Source organism: Emydura macquarii, unplaced genomic scaffold (assembly GCF_026122565.2).
Source record: "Emydura macquarii macquarii isolate MOO-44397 ecotype Brisbane River unplaced genomic scaffold, CSIRO-AGI_Emac_v2 contig_2205, whole genome shotgun sequence".
NCBI classification, from domain to species: domain Eukaryota; kingdom Metazoa; phylum Chordata; order Testudines; family Chelidae; genus Emydura; species Emydura macquarii.
The window spans coordinates 16,254,351-16,268,242 of NW_027132342.1; the positions used below are offsets into that span (position 1 = coordinate 16,254,351).

At 52.8% G+C, this 13,892-nt stretch overlaps 1 protein-coding gene across 3 annotated transcripts; it reads right to left on the reverse strand.

Annotated features, from left to right (window-relative positions):
* Positions 1–76: 76 nt before the first annotated feature.
* BAIAP2L2 (BAR/IMD domain containing adaptor protein 2 like 2) lies at positions 77–13,326 on the reverse strand. 3 transcript variants are annotated; one of them, XM_067559024.1, is made up of 14 exons: positions 13,223–13,326; positions 11,372–11,447; positions 11,041–11,127; positions 9,514–9,575; positions 8,862–8,933; positions 8,246–8,362; positions 7,647–7,793; positions 7,127–7,279; positions 6,591–6,732; positions 5,988–6,201; positions 5,072–5,143; positions 4,436–4,619; positions 2,486–2,526; positions 77–1,111 (listed from the first exon to the last, which is right to left on the reverse strand). In XM_067559024.1, exons 1-14 carry the CDS (start codon positions 13,259–13,261, stop codon positions 1,036–1,038), a joined length of 1,482 nt encoding a protein of 493 aa, XP_067415125.1. In that variant the 5' UTR covers positions 13,262–13,326; the 3' UTR covers positions 77–1,035. The 3 variants fall into 3 exon arrangements, with proteins under 3 accessions (XP_067415125.1, XP_067415126.1, XP_067415128.1); XM_067559025.1 differs by lacking the exons at positions 11,372–11,447; positions 13,223–13,326 and adding an exon at positions 10,454–10,562 and having other exon boundaries at positions 11,041–11,060; XM_067559027.1 differs by lacking the exons at positions 9,514–9,575; positions 11,041–11,127; positions 11,372–11,447; positions 13,223–13,326 and adding an exon at positions 9,576–9,624.
* Between the last annotated feature and the right edge of the window lie 566 nt (positions 13,327–13,892).

Here is a 13,892-nt window from a genome sequence, read left to right on the forward strand (position 1 = left end):
ATGCTGCACCTCAGCGTCTGAAGCTGGCCCCCATTACTAGGCTTCCACACCAAGCCCGAACATGTACACAGCTATTTCTAGTGCCGGAGCACGAGCCCTGTGAGCCCACGTCTGTAGACTTGGGCTCTGAGTCTGGCTTCTGCGGGCTGCCCCTTGTAGTGTAGACGTACCCAAGGCCTAGTACCCAGGTCTTCATTTCCCTGGTGGACACCTGCCCCCAGCGTCCCCACAGCGAGACGTACAAGAAGGATGGTCAGAGGAACCGTGACACACAGGGAAGTTGTGTTTTCCATTTTATTTTAAAAATATATTATTGTTATTATGTACAGACTCAAACGCAAAGCGGCTCAGCTGGGTTTTCCCTCCCATCTGTTAATCCAGCCCTGGGCTATCAAGCCAGAAGGTGGAGAAGAGGGGGTGGAGAAGGGGCAGGCATCAACACCACAAAGCGCTTGGAAACTCAACGGCCTGTTGGCCAAGGCCCTGGGGCGAGGCGCTGAGAGGAGAAGGCCTCTGCCGTGCAGTTATCACAAAGGAGTTCTGCTGATCCATCTAGCAGGGACCTTACCTCAAAAGTAGGTCAAGAATCTGGTCAGTGGCTTTACAACAAAGAGAGTAGTGGCTGGCTAGGGTTCTCCTTTGTACCCTGCCAATATCACCACGTGCAGCTCAGGCACCCAGGCCAATGAGAGACGTACCCTCCTCCGGCTCCCCATGCTTAGGCCCCCCTTCCTATGCCACCAGCACCAGTATCCTAGGGACTCCTTCCACTCAGCGTGACCCACATCACACGTGTGTCAAACCAAAGAGAACGCCAAAGAAAACCAGAGGATCTATTTACTGCTGGAGTGCACCAGACACAGAGTGAGACAGAGACGCCCCGCCCACCGCTCGGGTGTGCCATGAGAAACTGTACTATGTTAGTGCCAACCTGAGGTCACAGCAGCCCAGGAATGGGCCAGGACTGTGCGTTTCTACCACCTCTGCTTCTGTCAATGCCCCCCCCAAGAATCCGCTGCTCTCCACGGCCCTCTTTCACCGGATGACGGGTGCCGACCGGTCGTTGGTGAAGGTGGGGCGCAGCTTTACTGTGGCAAACGGGTTGGTGCCTCTGGAAGGAGAAAGGAAAGAGGAGAAACAAAAGTTCAGGAAAGGCTGTTTCGGTACCCGCCCAGCGGCAGGGCCCTCGCAGGGACCCCCGTCACAGAGAATGCTGCGGGGAGACGCTGCAGGGACAGCGGAGAGCTGCCCTGCTGAGAGCGGGCACCATTCTCATTCAGATGGGGACCAGAGGGTGCAAGTTATCAATGCAATTAATAATCATACATCCTCATACTCTCCCCACCCTCTCTTTGGATGGGACTCTTCTCCTCACACCCCCTGAGAGGGCCATGCCCACCCCCCCCAGCAGCACCCTCCTCCTCCTCCCCCTCTCCTGACAGGGCCACTCCCCACCCCACCCGCGGATGGGACCCTCCTCTTCACCCTCTCCTTGTAGTGCCACCCCCACCCTCTCCCTGGGGAGGAACCCCATCCACCCTCTCCTGGCAGGGCCATTCCCCACTAGCCTTGGCACAGTTCATAAGATGAGCAACTAGCCCATTAAGGAGGAGGAGTTGGGGAGGGGGGCAGCAGCATGGGTTCAGATGAGAGAGAGCAGAGATGAGGAGCACAGCTTCCCCCTCCCGCCCCTCCCACCCTGGCTAAAAGCAAAGGGGCTTGCCCCCTCCTCTCCCTGGCTTGGGTATGCAGCACGGCCCCTCTGCACCCTCTGCCCTTAGGCTGGGGCAGTGAGAGCTCCCCCTTCTGCTTCAATCTCCCATGACCATTGGGCAGTGTTTCTGAGAGTCACCTCCTGCCCTGCCCGTCGCCCGTCCCATCCCACACTAGAGATCTCACCCCACTTTTGTATTCTCAGAAAGATTCAGACAGGAGATGGAAAAAGCCTATCAGATCCTCCCCGTCATCTCCCTGGGGCTGGTGCAGCTTGCAAGTGCTTGTCTAGAATAGTTTTAAATGTCCCACATGATGGGGCTTCCACCGCTTCCCTTGGGAGACTAAATGACAACCAGCATCTCTCACTAGTCTGACTTTCCTATCTTAATTTCATCCCATTGCTCTTGGTTACAGTCCCTTGTACCACCCTCCCCTGGGGCCCTTCCAAATGGGCAGCTCTGAGGGGCTCAATTCATCATCTCCTCAACCTGGGAGCTCTTGCTCCAGTTCCTCCAGGAGAGGACAGAGGATCCTGGGGACCTTGCTAGAGGCTGAATGTTTTTCTCTCCTCTGCTTCATTGTTCTATTATTTTACCAGTGATAGGAGTCAGCCTACAGGGCAGTAATGGTCAGGATCACCCATATTCCTCTTTTGGAAGACTGGTATCACCTTGCTTTTCTCCAAGTGCCTCCCCAGTTCTCCAGGACTTTCCAAACTATAAGAGAAAACCAGCAGAGATGCCAGACTTCAACTCGGAGCCCAACTTACCGGGGGAAGAGCTCTGGGGGTTGCTCTTGCATAGCTGATTTCTGCAACGAAACAAGAGAGAGGGGTGAAAGCTAAGAGCAAGCACATTGTGCTGGTTAGAAAAAGAGGAACAAAGAGAGGGGGAGGGAAAGACACACACACACACACACACACACACACACAACACTGGGATTTTCAAAAGCACCTAAACAATTAAGGGGCCCATGAAGTCCCACTAATGGGATGACAGATTCTGTATCCCATTCTCCAATCCCCATTAATTAGACTTAGGCTCCTAGATAACTTAGATGCTTTTGAGAAATCCCACTAAAACAGAATTGCAGAGAACAAATATCCCCCTTTCCATGTGAGGAGAAGAGGGAATTTTGTCCCCCGACAGAGGCTCCCAGTCCCCCTCTCTTTCTCAGGGAGGAGGATGCATTTCTAGTCATGGGAGTTTAGCATCTGCAGAGCACAGCAAAGAGCAAACAACCAACTTTGGAACTAGAATTCGCGGGCCGGCATGGTCAGAGATGCCCCCTCTGATCACAGGAGGGCCTGGAATATCATCCCCTGGCCCCTGCATGTTTACTACAGCCTCATATAATCTACAGATACAGCTTTACAGCAAGTTCCCAGCATACACTGACCCAAATGGTGCCTCCGGGCTGCCCTAGAGGGACCAACCCTAGGGAGGAGAAAAGAGTTCAATTGCTACAGCCCATTTCATTGACTGCTGACCTGCGGCTGGGTCAGAGCCAGAGGAGAAAGGCTCCACATCACATTCCTCGATCCCCTGAGCTGTCTAGTTTCCCAGCAAAGTGCTGGATTGAGACCAGTGACCTAAAGGGTATAGGTTACAAGTCCTCATCTCAGTCCTCAGAACCGGGCAGACTGGGTCTTCACTGGAACCACAGACCCAGAGGTGAAAAGCTACATATTCCATTTCTCAATTCTTTGAATCATACAGAGCCCTCCCGCCTGGGACTGAATTGGAACCAATGACCTAGAAAGGATGGGCTCCATATCCCATCCCCCAATCCCCTGTGGCATCCAAACACTTCTGCCCGTCACCCTGCCTTCCTACCCTGCTCTGAGTCCAAGCTGGAACCTATGATCTTGAGTGAAAGCCTCTGTGCTCTATCCCCAGCCTTGCTGACACCATAATGCAAGGCCCTCTGCTCCCATGGCTTTTATTCAGCCTTCCCCATCCTCAGTTGCCTTTAGAAGAGGCACGCAGAAGAGCTATCTCTAGCCTTTGCAGGGAAAGGAGGACGGCATCTCTGTTAGCCGGTCCTCAGCCCAGCTCCATCACTCGTGGTCCTACTGTTAGCAGAAAGAGCTGCCGCCCCGGAGCCACCAGAAATCAGGCTGGGATGTCATGCAGAAGAGGAGGGAACTGAAGGGCCCCTGCTGAGTCAGAAAGGGAAGAAGTGAGAGGGGCACCGCGACCAGGGCTTTCCCACTGCGATAGGGAGAGGGGCACAGAGTCTGCTAGGGGCGGATGGACAGGAGCTGTGCTGAAGATGACTTCATCCTGCAGGGAGGTGCAAACGGATGGATTGGAGCCACTGTAAAGCAGCCTGTGCCCAGCAAGGTAGGTGAGATGCATCAGGGTGGATCCATGGATGGAGAGGAGCAGAACTAAAGCAGCTAATGATGTGTGTGGATGACACGTCCCTTCCCACTAAGCCTGGATGGAGGAGGTGTGTATCATAGCATCACAGATCTGTAAGGCTGGAAGGGACCTCGAGAGGTCACCAAGTCCAGCACCCTGCATTGAGGCAGGACCAAGTAAACCTAGACTATCCCTGACAGGTGTTTGTCCAACCTGTTCTTAAAAACCAACAATAACGGAGATTCCACAACCTCCCTTGGTAACCTGTTAACTATCCTCGTCATTAGAAAGTGTTGGGTGAGGGACCCTCTCCCTGCCGTAGATCAGGCTAATATATTACCATGCACACTCACCTTGGAATTGGAAGCAACGGAAGTGCTAGCCGCACTGCTCCAGTGGCTGCCAGCACCCAGGGTCACTGGAGAAGGGTTTGGTGACTGGGGCCGGGAATCGTTGTGTCGGTAATTTCCTGCTGACGGGACACTGGGGCAATCCAGGAGGCCATCCATGCTATGACTGCTTTGCAGTGCGAAGGACCTGAGCAAGAGGGGAAAGGTGATGGGGTGAGAATCCAAGAAGAAAAGGAATAAGAAAAGAGCAGAATCCAGATCTGGGAAAGACTGCTCTGGGATCCCTCCATAGAGCACATGTGCTCTGGGACCCCCTCCCCAGGATCTCTCCCGAGGGAATATGTCCCCTGGGAATCCCTTCCATAGGGAATATGTACCCCTAGGATTTACTTAATTAGAGATTTAAAGGCCCCTGCAAACATTTTGCCCATATTGGGAGAGCCATAATGGGAGAACATGTCACCATTTCAGCAAGAAAAGTCATGTACAAGGGTGCCAATGGCCCTCAGACAAAGTCTTAAAGCATGCACAAGAGCCGTCACTCCACACAGGACATTGCGTCTCGGAGGCACACACTCGCATGAAAGACATAAAACATGCACTTCAGCGACTGCAGAGACAAGTCCAGCTCCCATTTACCTGGTGGCCGGTTCCTCCGGGTCTCTTATTTCCCTCAAGGGCTTTACGAAAGCTTCGGGGAACCAGCCGCTCCTAAGGCCCCAGAGACAGAGGGGACAATGAGCCCAGGCAGCAACACATTTCTTAGCCTTCAGTTACCCGTCATGGAGTCTGGCCAGGACCCTGGGGTGAACACGCTTATTGTGCAGAGGGCCATGATGAGATCTTTAAATGGCCACAAGTCAGCAAGATCTCCGTCCGGCATCTGAGCTGAAGGAACAGCACTTCCAGCAGCACGTGGACCCCACCAGCACCACGTCAGGGCTTTCGTTCAGTGCCAACTTAGAGGAAAGAGCACCGTCTACTAAGCCACCAGCGCCGCCATCCTGCAGCAGCTGGGTGTTCGTGGGAGCATGCCCCACATGTTGGGAGTGGGCTTATATCGGACACTTATATTGACAGCGACAAGGTCTACCCCAGAAATTAAGGACAGTTATGGGGAATCCACTGGGACTCTCTCCTGGAAACTCCCCTCCTCCAAAGGAAGACACAGCTGGGACTGAAGAACCTCAAATAGAAAGGCAGCATCTGGGTCAGAACTATCTGGAGAGCAGGCACCCCACAAATTCCAACCCACATCCCGTCCCGTGTTGTCAGGGATCCAGGCATCCTATTGAATACCTGGCCAGTGATGGCACCAGGGAGGCCATTCCGTGAGTGTTCCTTGTGGTGCCAAGCACTGTGTGCCACAGCTGCTGCTGCCTGTGTAAACGAGAAACCCCTATGGCTAGACTGAGATGGGCGTTGCTTTTCTAAGTGGAAAGGCTTGAGGGGAGGGCAGTAACCCGTGGAGCACAGCTCTTCAGAGCTGGCTTGCTGCCTTTGCCAAGATCCCCCCTCCAGCCCAGCGCCATGGAGCCAGGCCGGGCACACGTACGTGGATGATCCCTCTAGCTTGCCGTACAGCCAGCCGTTCTGTGCGTCTGGTATCAGCACTGCGATGACGTCCCCAAGGTTGAACCGTAGCAGGGTGCGGTTGGCACCCGTAGAGTGGGGCACGATGGCCTGGACTCTCAACATGCGGCCACCTCCTCCACTCCGCTCCCCGAAGGAGCTGGAGCGCGAACACGGGCCGGCGGAGACCGAACCTGCTAGGAGCAGCCAAGGCGTGAAAGGATTCAGAGGGCTTCTTTCAATTCTAGACTCCCCCCTGCGAGACCCCAGCCTGGCTGGGCGGGACCCACTGCTGATGGAGTGAGAAGCCTCCATTGTCCATTCAGCCTCGAGCGTCCCTATCTCATTCACACGCCCTGACCTTGTCTGTTTGGACTCCCCGTCAGTGGGCTCCCTGTTCATTCACTCGTGGGCTTCACCCACACCCCCATGTGCCCTGCCCCCTTGCCCTGGCATAGAACAGGTGCCCAAGTACACCCTGGGACAAATGCATTACGGGCAGCTGTGTCCCTCCCAGATCCAGCCTGTGCCTGCTCACATGAGGTACAACCACCCCCACGCCGCTGCCCCATGGACCCAGTCTTACTAGTAGATGAAGTCTTCTGCAGGCCTCTCCTGGGTGGCTCCGGCTGAGGAGAGGGTCCAAGTTCTGCAGGCTCCGGGGGGAAGGGGCTTGAACTACGTCCAGTCATCACAGCTGAGCCAAAATCTCCCAGAACTCTCTGGGGCTGTTGGAAGGAAATGAAGGTGAGTGTGAGCACTACACAGAGGAGATCCCACAGCAGGAGACTCTTCGAGAGACACCTGGTCCCTAAAGGACTGTATCCCTTCCCATCCCCAACACTCCTCCACACACATGCACACACACACACACCCCTCTCCCTGCCCGCCCCCCACACCCATGTCCTCATCTTGGATAGCAGATGCGACCAAGGAAGGACAATCAGGTGAGGCCCGGGAGGTACAAATTAATGATATTCACATGTGATTCCCCACCCCCAAAAAAACAGCAGGGCCTGGGAAGAGCTGGGCTGACCCTCTGTTCTGGGATCTCGGCCCTGGGAGGGGCCATCCCAGGCATCCTCTGTTACTGGAGAAATCATTTGTTGACATTTTTCTCACCATGTTGAGGTGGCTGGGGGTCAGGCGGCCTGATGGGTACCCATGGCCAGGGGAGGCACTGACCAGGCTCGGGGAGTGGCTGCTAGTTGGATTGCGGCTGGCCTCCAACTGCTCCTTCCACTTTGGCACCTTGCTCTGGATGATGCCCCAGGCCTGGGGAGGAGATGGAGAGGAGAGGTCAGGAGGGAGAATGGGAGCAGACCAGCTATAAGGGGGGAAGAGGGAATTAAAGAGTAGGGACCCAAAACAAGCTACGACCTGTACACAAGTCCATTGCCCTCAATGCCTCCAGCAGGGTGAGGCAGCCCCCAGATGAGATGCCCTCGCGGCTCTAAGAGCCCCTCAATGCTGATTGGCAGAGGGCCCACTGTTCTGTAACTTCCATCAGGCCTGACACACTCACTACACCTACCCACTAACCTGACTTGCTGTCACAGTATTTATCTATGAACAGTGTTGTGTGAAGTATCAACTGAAAGCCAGGGACACACTGGTCATTAATATAATGTCCCTTCCTTACCTTGCTGTAAACCTGGAGGAAGGTGTCGGAGAGCAACTGGTGTTTTTCAGCCAGGAAGCGGTAGCGACGCTTCTCCTCCAGCTCTGCAGCCCTTTGGCTCTCAGAGACAAATGCCTGCATCTCCGAGTGCAAGCGCTTCACGTTCTCCTGGGGAGAAGAGGACAGGACGGATCGGTGGCAATCCAGCACCCTGAGTCTGCACAAAGTGTGTTTAGGGGAATACACCCAGGGTTCCTCTCCACTGGCTGGGTCATCAGCCTTTATAACCCCTTTGTTGTGCTGAAGCAGCACATGGGGTTTATAGCAGGAGCTGGGATCTGGCCCTTAATCTTATTTTAATCTTTCCACCCAGTTTGCCTCAGAAACATCCTGCAGGAGGGAGTTCCACAGATTGACGGTACTCTGTGTGGAAAAAGTATGTCCTCCTCTCTGTGTGTAAGCTTGCTGTCTTTTGAATTTCAGGGAGCACCCCTTGTGTTCTAAGGAAGGGAGCGACAAGCTAGAAACCATCTCGGGTTCCAGAGGCACCATCAGCATTAGCTTGTGCTGACCCTTCGCCTCATTCCAGACTCTCCTGCACCTCCCCCTCATTTCCCCACCTTCAGTTCCCAGGAATTCTTGGCTCGAGTCCTCTCCATCCTCCACAGCTCCGACATGCACTTATCCAGGTTGGCAACTCTGTGCCGGTATTCCAGTTCGTACCGCTGGCGGCTCTCCTGCAGGGAGCACAGGAGGAGACCCGAGACAATCAGGAATGTATTCTAAAGCGCAGAGGGGACTTAGGAGCCTAAATCTCATTGAAAGTCAATGGGACCAAAGGGTCTAAATCCCTTTTACCAATGGGACTTTGAATCCTAACTACCGCAAAGGAGAGTTGGCCAAGTCAGCCCATGGGGACGTGCGTAGATAGGCAGAAGGAAAGTCCTTAATCTTTCTTTCTCCAGATGGTGAGAGACGCTGCCCATCCCGGCCCCAGGGCAAGCCTGGAATAACCTTGGAAACACCTCAGGGATGAAACAATTATATAAACCAGGGAGGGGGTGAAAGCCTGAACTGCTGTAAGGGACTTGAAGGAAGGAGGACTTGAAGGAAGGAAGGAAGGAAGGCACAGTGAGAGTGTGGGGAGAGGTCCAGCATCTTCTTTAGGAATGGGGGAGGGTGGAGAGGGAAGCCTGCAAAGCGCTCAGGAGGGATGGGGGAAGGGCAGGCGCTCACGTGGATGAACTGCACGTCCAGCTTGGTGTTTTCCTCCATGTGCCGCAGAAGGTCTACGTGGAACGTCTGAGCCTAGCCGAGGCAGAGGCGGCGTTAGAAACCACCCCTCAGTGCCACTGTGCTGCTTTAGCTATGCGCCTGTCAGAGCAGCTGGTGTCACTGGGCGTTGCTGACAGCCAGAGAGTCAGGGAGGGTCCAGGAGAAACCCCCCCTCCTGATGGACACACTTGGCCGGGCATCTGCAGAGAGAGCGGATACCGCCTTGCCCCTCACTTTTTGTCTTGTCTAATTAGCCTGGCTCTCAGCATCAGTTGGGACCTCTAGACCCGTCTGTCATATAAATAGAAGCAGCACAGCCGGGAAAGGGTTAACATCCTCGTTTTTCACCAGCCTTCCCCTTCTCTACCCCCAACAGCATTAATAGGGGAGAGGCCGGGGGCATATTGGCACTTCAGAACTGGCTGCTGCTTAGATTACACCCCACCCAACCCCAGTTCTGCTCACTGCAGACAGAGAGCAACCCATCCCAAACTCTTGATAAGGAAACATCAGCTGGCATCTGGACAGCACAGCTCCACCAAGCACAGCTGTTAGACCCAGCATGCAGTTATGGGCCGCTCCCAGTAGAGATAGGCAATGGCCAGAGACTCACCACCACTTCCAAGCCGGAGTTCATATGCCTGTGGGTGTCAGACATTTGCATCAAAATTTTACCTTCAAGAAAAGAGAGCAAAGGGGCATAGTCAGAGCCCCTCTTCCTTGCATGTATCCTTCTCTGCCAGAAAGTTAAAACAAAGGAGCCATTATCACCAATCGCCAATGTCACATGACCAGATGCAATGTTATCTTGGAGCAAAGGTCCAGCTGCTATCACTATGCATTAGCTGTCAGCTGAGGCTGGGTCCAAGGTGTGAGGCGAGGGTTTCAGCCAGTCACAGCTTCATTCAACTGCTCATATAACAGCCGCTTAATCCTTTGCTGTAGTTGAATTGATTACCATCAGAATATGCCTTTATAAACCACGCCAGAGGGCTGGTTGATTAGCGCTCTGTGGAGCAAGGTACTAGCTCCCGCTCTTTCAGTCTCTTGCATAGTGGAGTTAGCAAGGGGTTGAAAGGTTGAGATCTACGCCTTGGGTCAAGCCACTCTGTACTGCACATCAAGACACATCCACTGACATTCTATCCCCAAGGTCCCTGGATTCTGTACGGCCTTGAAGCAGGAGGCTGAAAATTCAGTGACAGCTTCATCGCTGTTAAATATCCCATTTGTAAAGAATCCAGAATGAAATACAATAGTGCACTCAGTGCCGTCTGCCCTGTGGGGCTTATTTTGATATTACATTCAATTTGGTTTACACTGCCCCCACATTTTCAGTTCTAGATGTGCCACAGATTTTTGTATGAATAAGTTGTGATGGGGACAGCTAGAGTGAGGGGCTGCTGCGTAGGAAGCAGGGGGTTCTGCAGACAAGGGAAGGCATTGGAGGCAGTTGGGGATGGTGAGATAAGCATGTTAGCTGGATCTTTTTGCTAAAATGATCAGCAGTGAAATAGTTAAATTGCCATCTTTAGGTTTCAGAGGTAACCCACTTAGGTGAATGGGGCTCTCCGAGTTCCCAATGCAGGCTGGCTGAAGACTCATGAAGTCAGTACAACGTCAGTTACGGTTGGTTCATATATTCAAGTTTTCCTCACTGCCCTGAGGGTGAGAAACATCCTTGGTTTGGAATGAAAGCCTGGATCAGAATTCTGCAGCCAGGGCTGGATTCTGTAGTGAATCCCATGGCTGTGGGATCCCCAAGGCCATGTGCTCTGCTCTACCACATACAGCAGAAGGCCTGGGCTTCCGTCTCTGAGACGGGTGGGATATAGGAGTGTTGGGCCCAGTGCTCTGAGAGGGGTGATGCTCTGCAAGGCCACGTACGAAGCCTGGCTTTCAGGCCTTGGGATCAGTGGGGGCTGGGAGTGCTGCACGGACTGGGCCTAGCACATCTAGGGGTTAGCAATGGGTGTTGCCAGGCAGGAGACTCAGGCTCCTTTCCCAGTGCAGGTCTTCGTTCCTCATGCCTCTTGGTGCAATGGTAGCACCGGGACAGGGAAGGGATAGGCTGGAGAGGAGGGCAATGTCTAAAACTGACCCCCACCGCCCCCAAACCGATCAGTAGGAGAATCCTTACCCAGCATTTGTGAAGTGGAGCTCTGCAGGGCTTGCTCGCCAATCTTCTGTATTGCCTTAAAATAGACTTCTGCAGCCTCAGACAGAGCTGCGAAAATACAAGGAGCGAGGGCAGCTGGATTAAAGCTTCCCTTGCCCTGCTCCAGTTTCATCCTCTGCCCCCTTTTTCTTCAACTCTTCCCTTCTTTGCCATCTCCCTTCTCCATCACCTATTCTCCTGCCTTCCCGCAACCTCAGAAAAGGCCCAGGAGCACAGACTGACCCCGCTCACCCTGCCAACAGCGGGAGATGCACATGGACCCAGTCACAGCGGGAGAAGAGATAGCACTCACCATGGAAAGCGCGTAAGTAGTTGTTGCCCAGGTAGACCAGGTTCACCAGGGCAGGGTTAAACTGCTCCAAGATGCTCTGTCACCCATCCAGGTTGGGGAGAGGGGTGAAAGAAAACAACAGGTTAATGCTATCCTCCTCCGTGCCCCGGATCTCTCTTCTCATTGGGGAGGTCTGGAGCTTGCCTCTTCTCATCCAGCTGAGAGCAAACGTTGGGGTGGGGTGATCAGGAGATAATGGCAACCTTCCCTCTGAACTTTCCCAGGTGCTACCACCTGACCCACAATCCAGTGGGTTTCTTTCCATCCTCAGGGGTGGGCATCACTTCCTGGCAAGCATGTGACATGAGCATCAGGGCCCCATAGCTTAATAAAAGTCAAGGAGTGGGGCAGTTTTAACCCAGCCTCATAGGTTTATTTACTGTATTTATTGACGGTATTTAGTGGGCACAACGCCCATTCTTGCACACCGCCCTGGGGCAGCAGGCTGGAAATTTGGCCATGGGAGTCTAAGCGCTGCACAAAATGAAGACGGCAAAGAGCCCTGCACAGAAAGGAAGCGCCCTCACTCTCACACTGCAGCCCAGCTGGGCACGGTTGTGTGCAGCGTTCTTTTATAAAGAGCTCCGATCCTGGGGGAGCCTTTATCAAAAAGGTGCATTGTATAATTTGATCCGTACATCGGAGCCCAGTGAGACTGGGCTGCTCACTTCGGCAAGGAGCTGCATAGCCACTCATCTACCCCCCAACTTGTTTTTAGAGAAACTAGTGTCTGGGCATGTTTGATTCGACAGAGATTTTTAACACTGTCTACAGTCACTGGAGCTCTTTGTATTTTGAAAGGGTTTTTTTTCTTCACCAAAAATTCACTGTAAGATGCCAATTATAAGCAAGTCCCATGCTGTGTGTGCATGGGCAGATGTACACCTCTAACTAGAAATACACCTGTAACAACATGCATTCACGGAGGGACACAGCCATTGGCCTGGACATACATCGGCACACCCTAATCCTTGGTGTCTCTTCAGACATACACAGATTTTCACACCAGTCGTGCAAAGCATGTACAGTGGAGCTCTCTGAAAATCTATCATATGCTTCTCCTAGACACTTTTAATTCAGCTGCCCCCTCCCCGCAGAGCATAGGTGTTAAAGATAGGCCTTTCCTATTAGGTAACACACAATTCACCCCTCCAATGCCAGGCCAGAATTGCTCCCCATGGCGTATTCTCCACAGCTTTGATCAGTCTAATTTTACAGGTCCCAAGCAATGGGGCTTCCTCCACTTCCCTTGGGACAATATTCCACAGTCCATTAGAGCCTCACTGTCCAGAAAGGATTCCTAAAATCAGCCAAAATGCTACTCAGTTTCAGCCTGTTTCTTTATTGCTTTAGCCTCTTGGATCACTCCAAACAATCACCCTCCCTCCTTTCTGGGACAGGCCCCAGACCAGCTGAGCTTCTCTAGCTCTCCCATAGCAGGGCTTCACTGGGAAAGGCTCTCCACATTAATACACCAGAATGCCCAGAGAAGGTTAGCCCCAGCGCTTTTGGGTTCTGCGCTCAATTACACCACACTCCCCTTCTACCCTCAGTCTATTCTCGCACCAGATCAGTATACAGAGGGCGTTGGAGCTACACCAGTTTATACCAGCTGAGAAGCTGGCCCACAGATTTTTTTTTCCAAAGCACATTAAATCATTGTTTTTCTTAATTTAACCCCCTTCCCCGTAGAGCACTGCATTTCTCTTGTGCTTTTAAATCCTTTATGAATGACCACCCAACCCCATGCTGCTCTCAGCCAATTGGGAACAGCCCTTTTACTCCATAGCCTCCATGGAGGTAACAGCTCACCTTGTAGATGGAGATTGTGGCTCTGTAGGACTGCTCCATCTCACCAGCCTTTTGCAGGGCGGAGAGAGGCTCCCAGAGATCAAGAAGCTGTGGGAGAGAACGAGTTGTCCTCAACCTCGCGTGAGAATTCAATTCCAAGGGCCCAGTTGGGTTGAGACTGTCTCTCCCTGGCACAGCAGGGCAGGAAGAAACATGGCCAGGGTGAAGGGATGCAAACGTCACAAGGAGGTTTAATAATTCACCAGTCAGGATATTAGAACTTGATCCCTGAATGTAACCAGGCACCTAGGAGAGAGGAATTTTGTGACAGCCCTGAGGGTCATGTGACCTTTGTCTTTCATTATTTATTGCAGGTTTCAGTATACAGCTTGCCCCCATACCATCACATGTTGGTCAAGCCCCCATCATTGTGCCTCACCACTGTGACACAGAGGCCCATTGGTGCCCACTGGGAAAGGGTGCGGTGTTCTTTATAAGCCACTCCTGTCTCAAACCTTACAAACTCACTACACCCAATACTCTGCTTTCATTGTATTTATCCATAAAAGGTAGCATGTGAGGTCTCTACTGAAAGACTTATCGATACTTATAATCATTGTGAGGTGTGTGTATGGATGGCATTTAAGGAATTATATAAGTATATTGAAAAAGCACACCCTTCTGGTGTTGG

Bases quoted from the DNA above. Each gene is read 5' to 3' on its own strand.
- BAIAP2L2 (XM_067559024.1), bottom strand. From the start codon at position 13,261: ATGGAGCAGTCCTACAGAGCCACAATCTCCATCTACAAG. The intron at 7,794-8,245 runs GTGGGGAAATGA...TCTTCTCCCCAG, and splicing joins AGAATTCCTGGGAACTGAAG to GAGAACGTGAAGCGCTTGCA. The intron at 2,527-4,435 runs GTGAGTGTGCAT...GTTTCGTTGCAG, and splicing joins CCGTTGCTTCCAATTCCAAG to AAATCAGCTATGCAAGAGCA.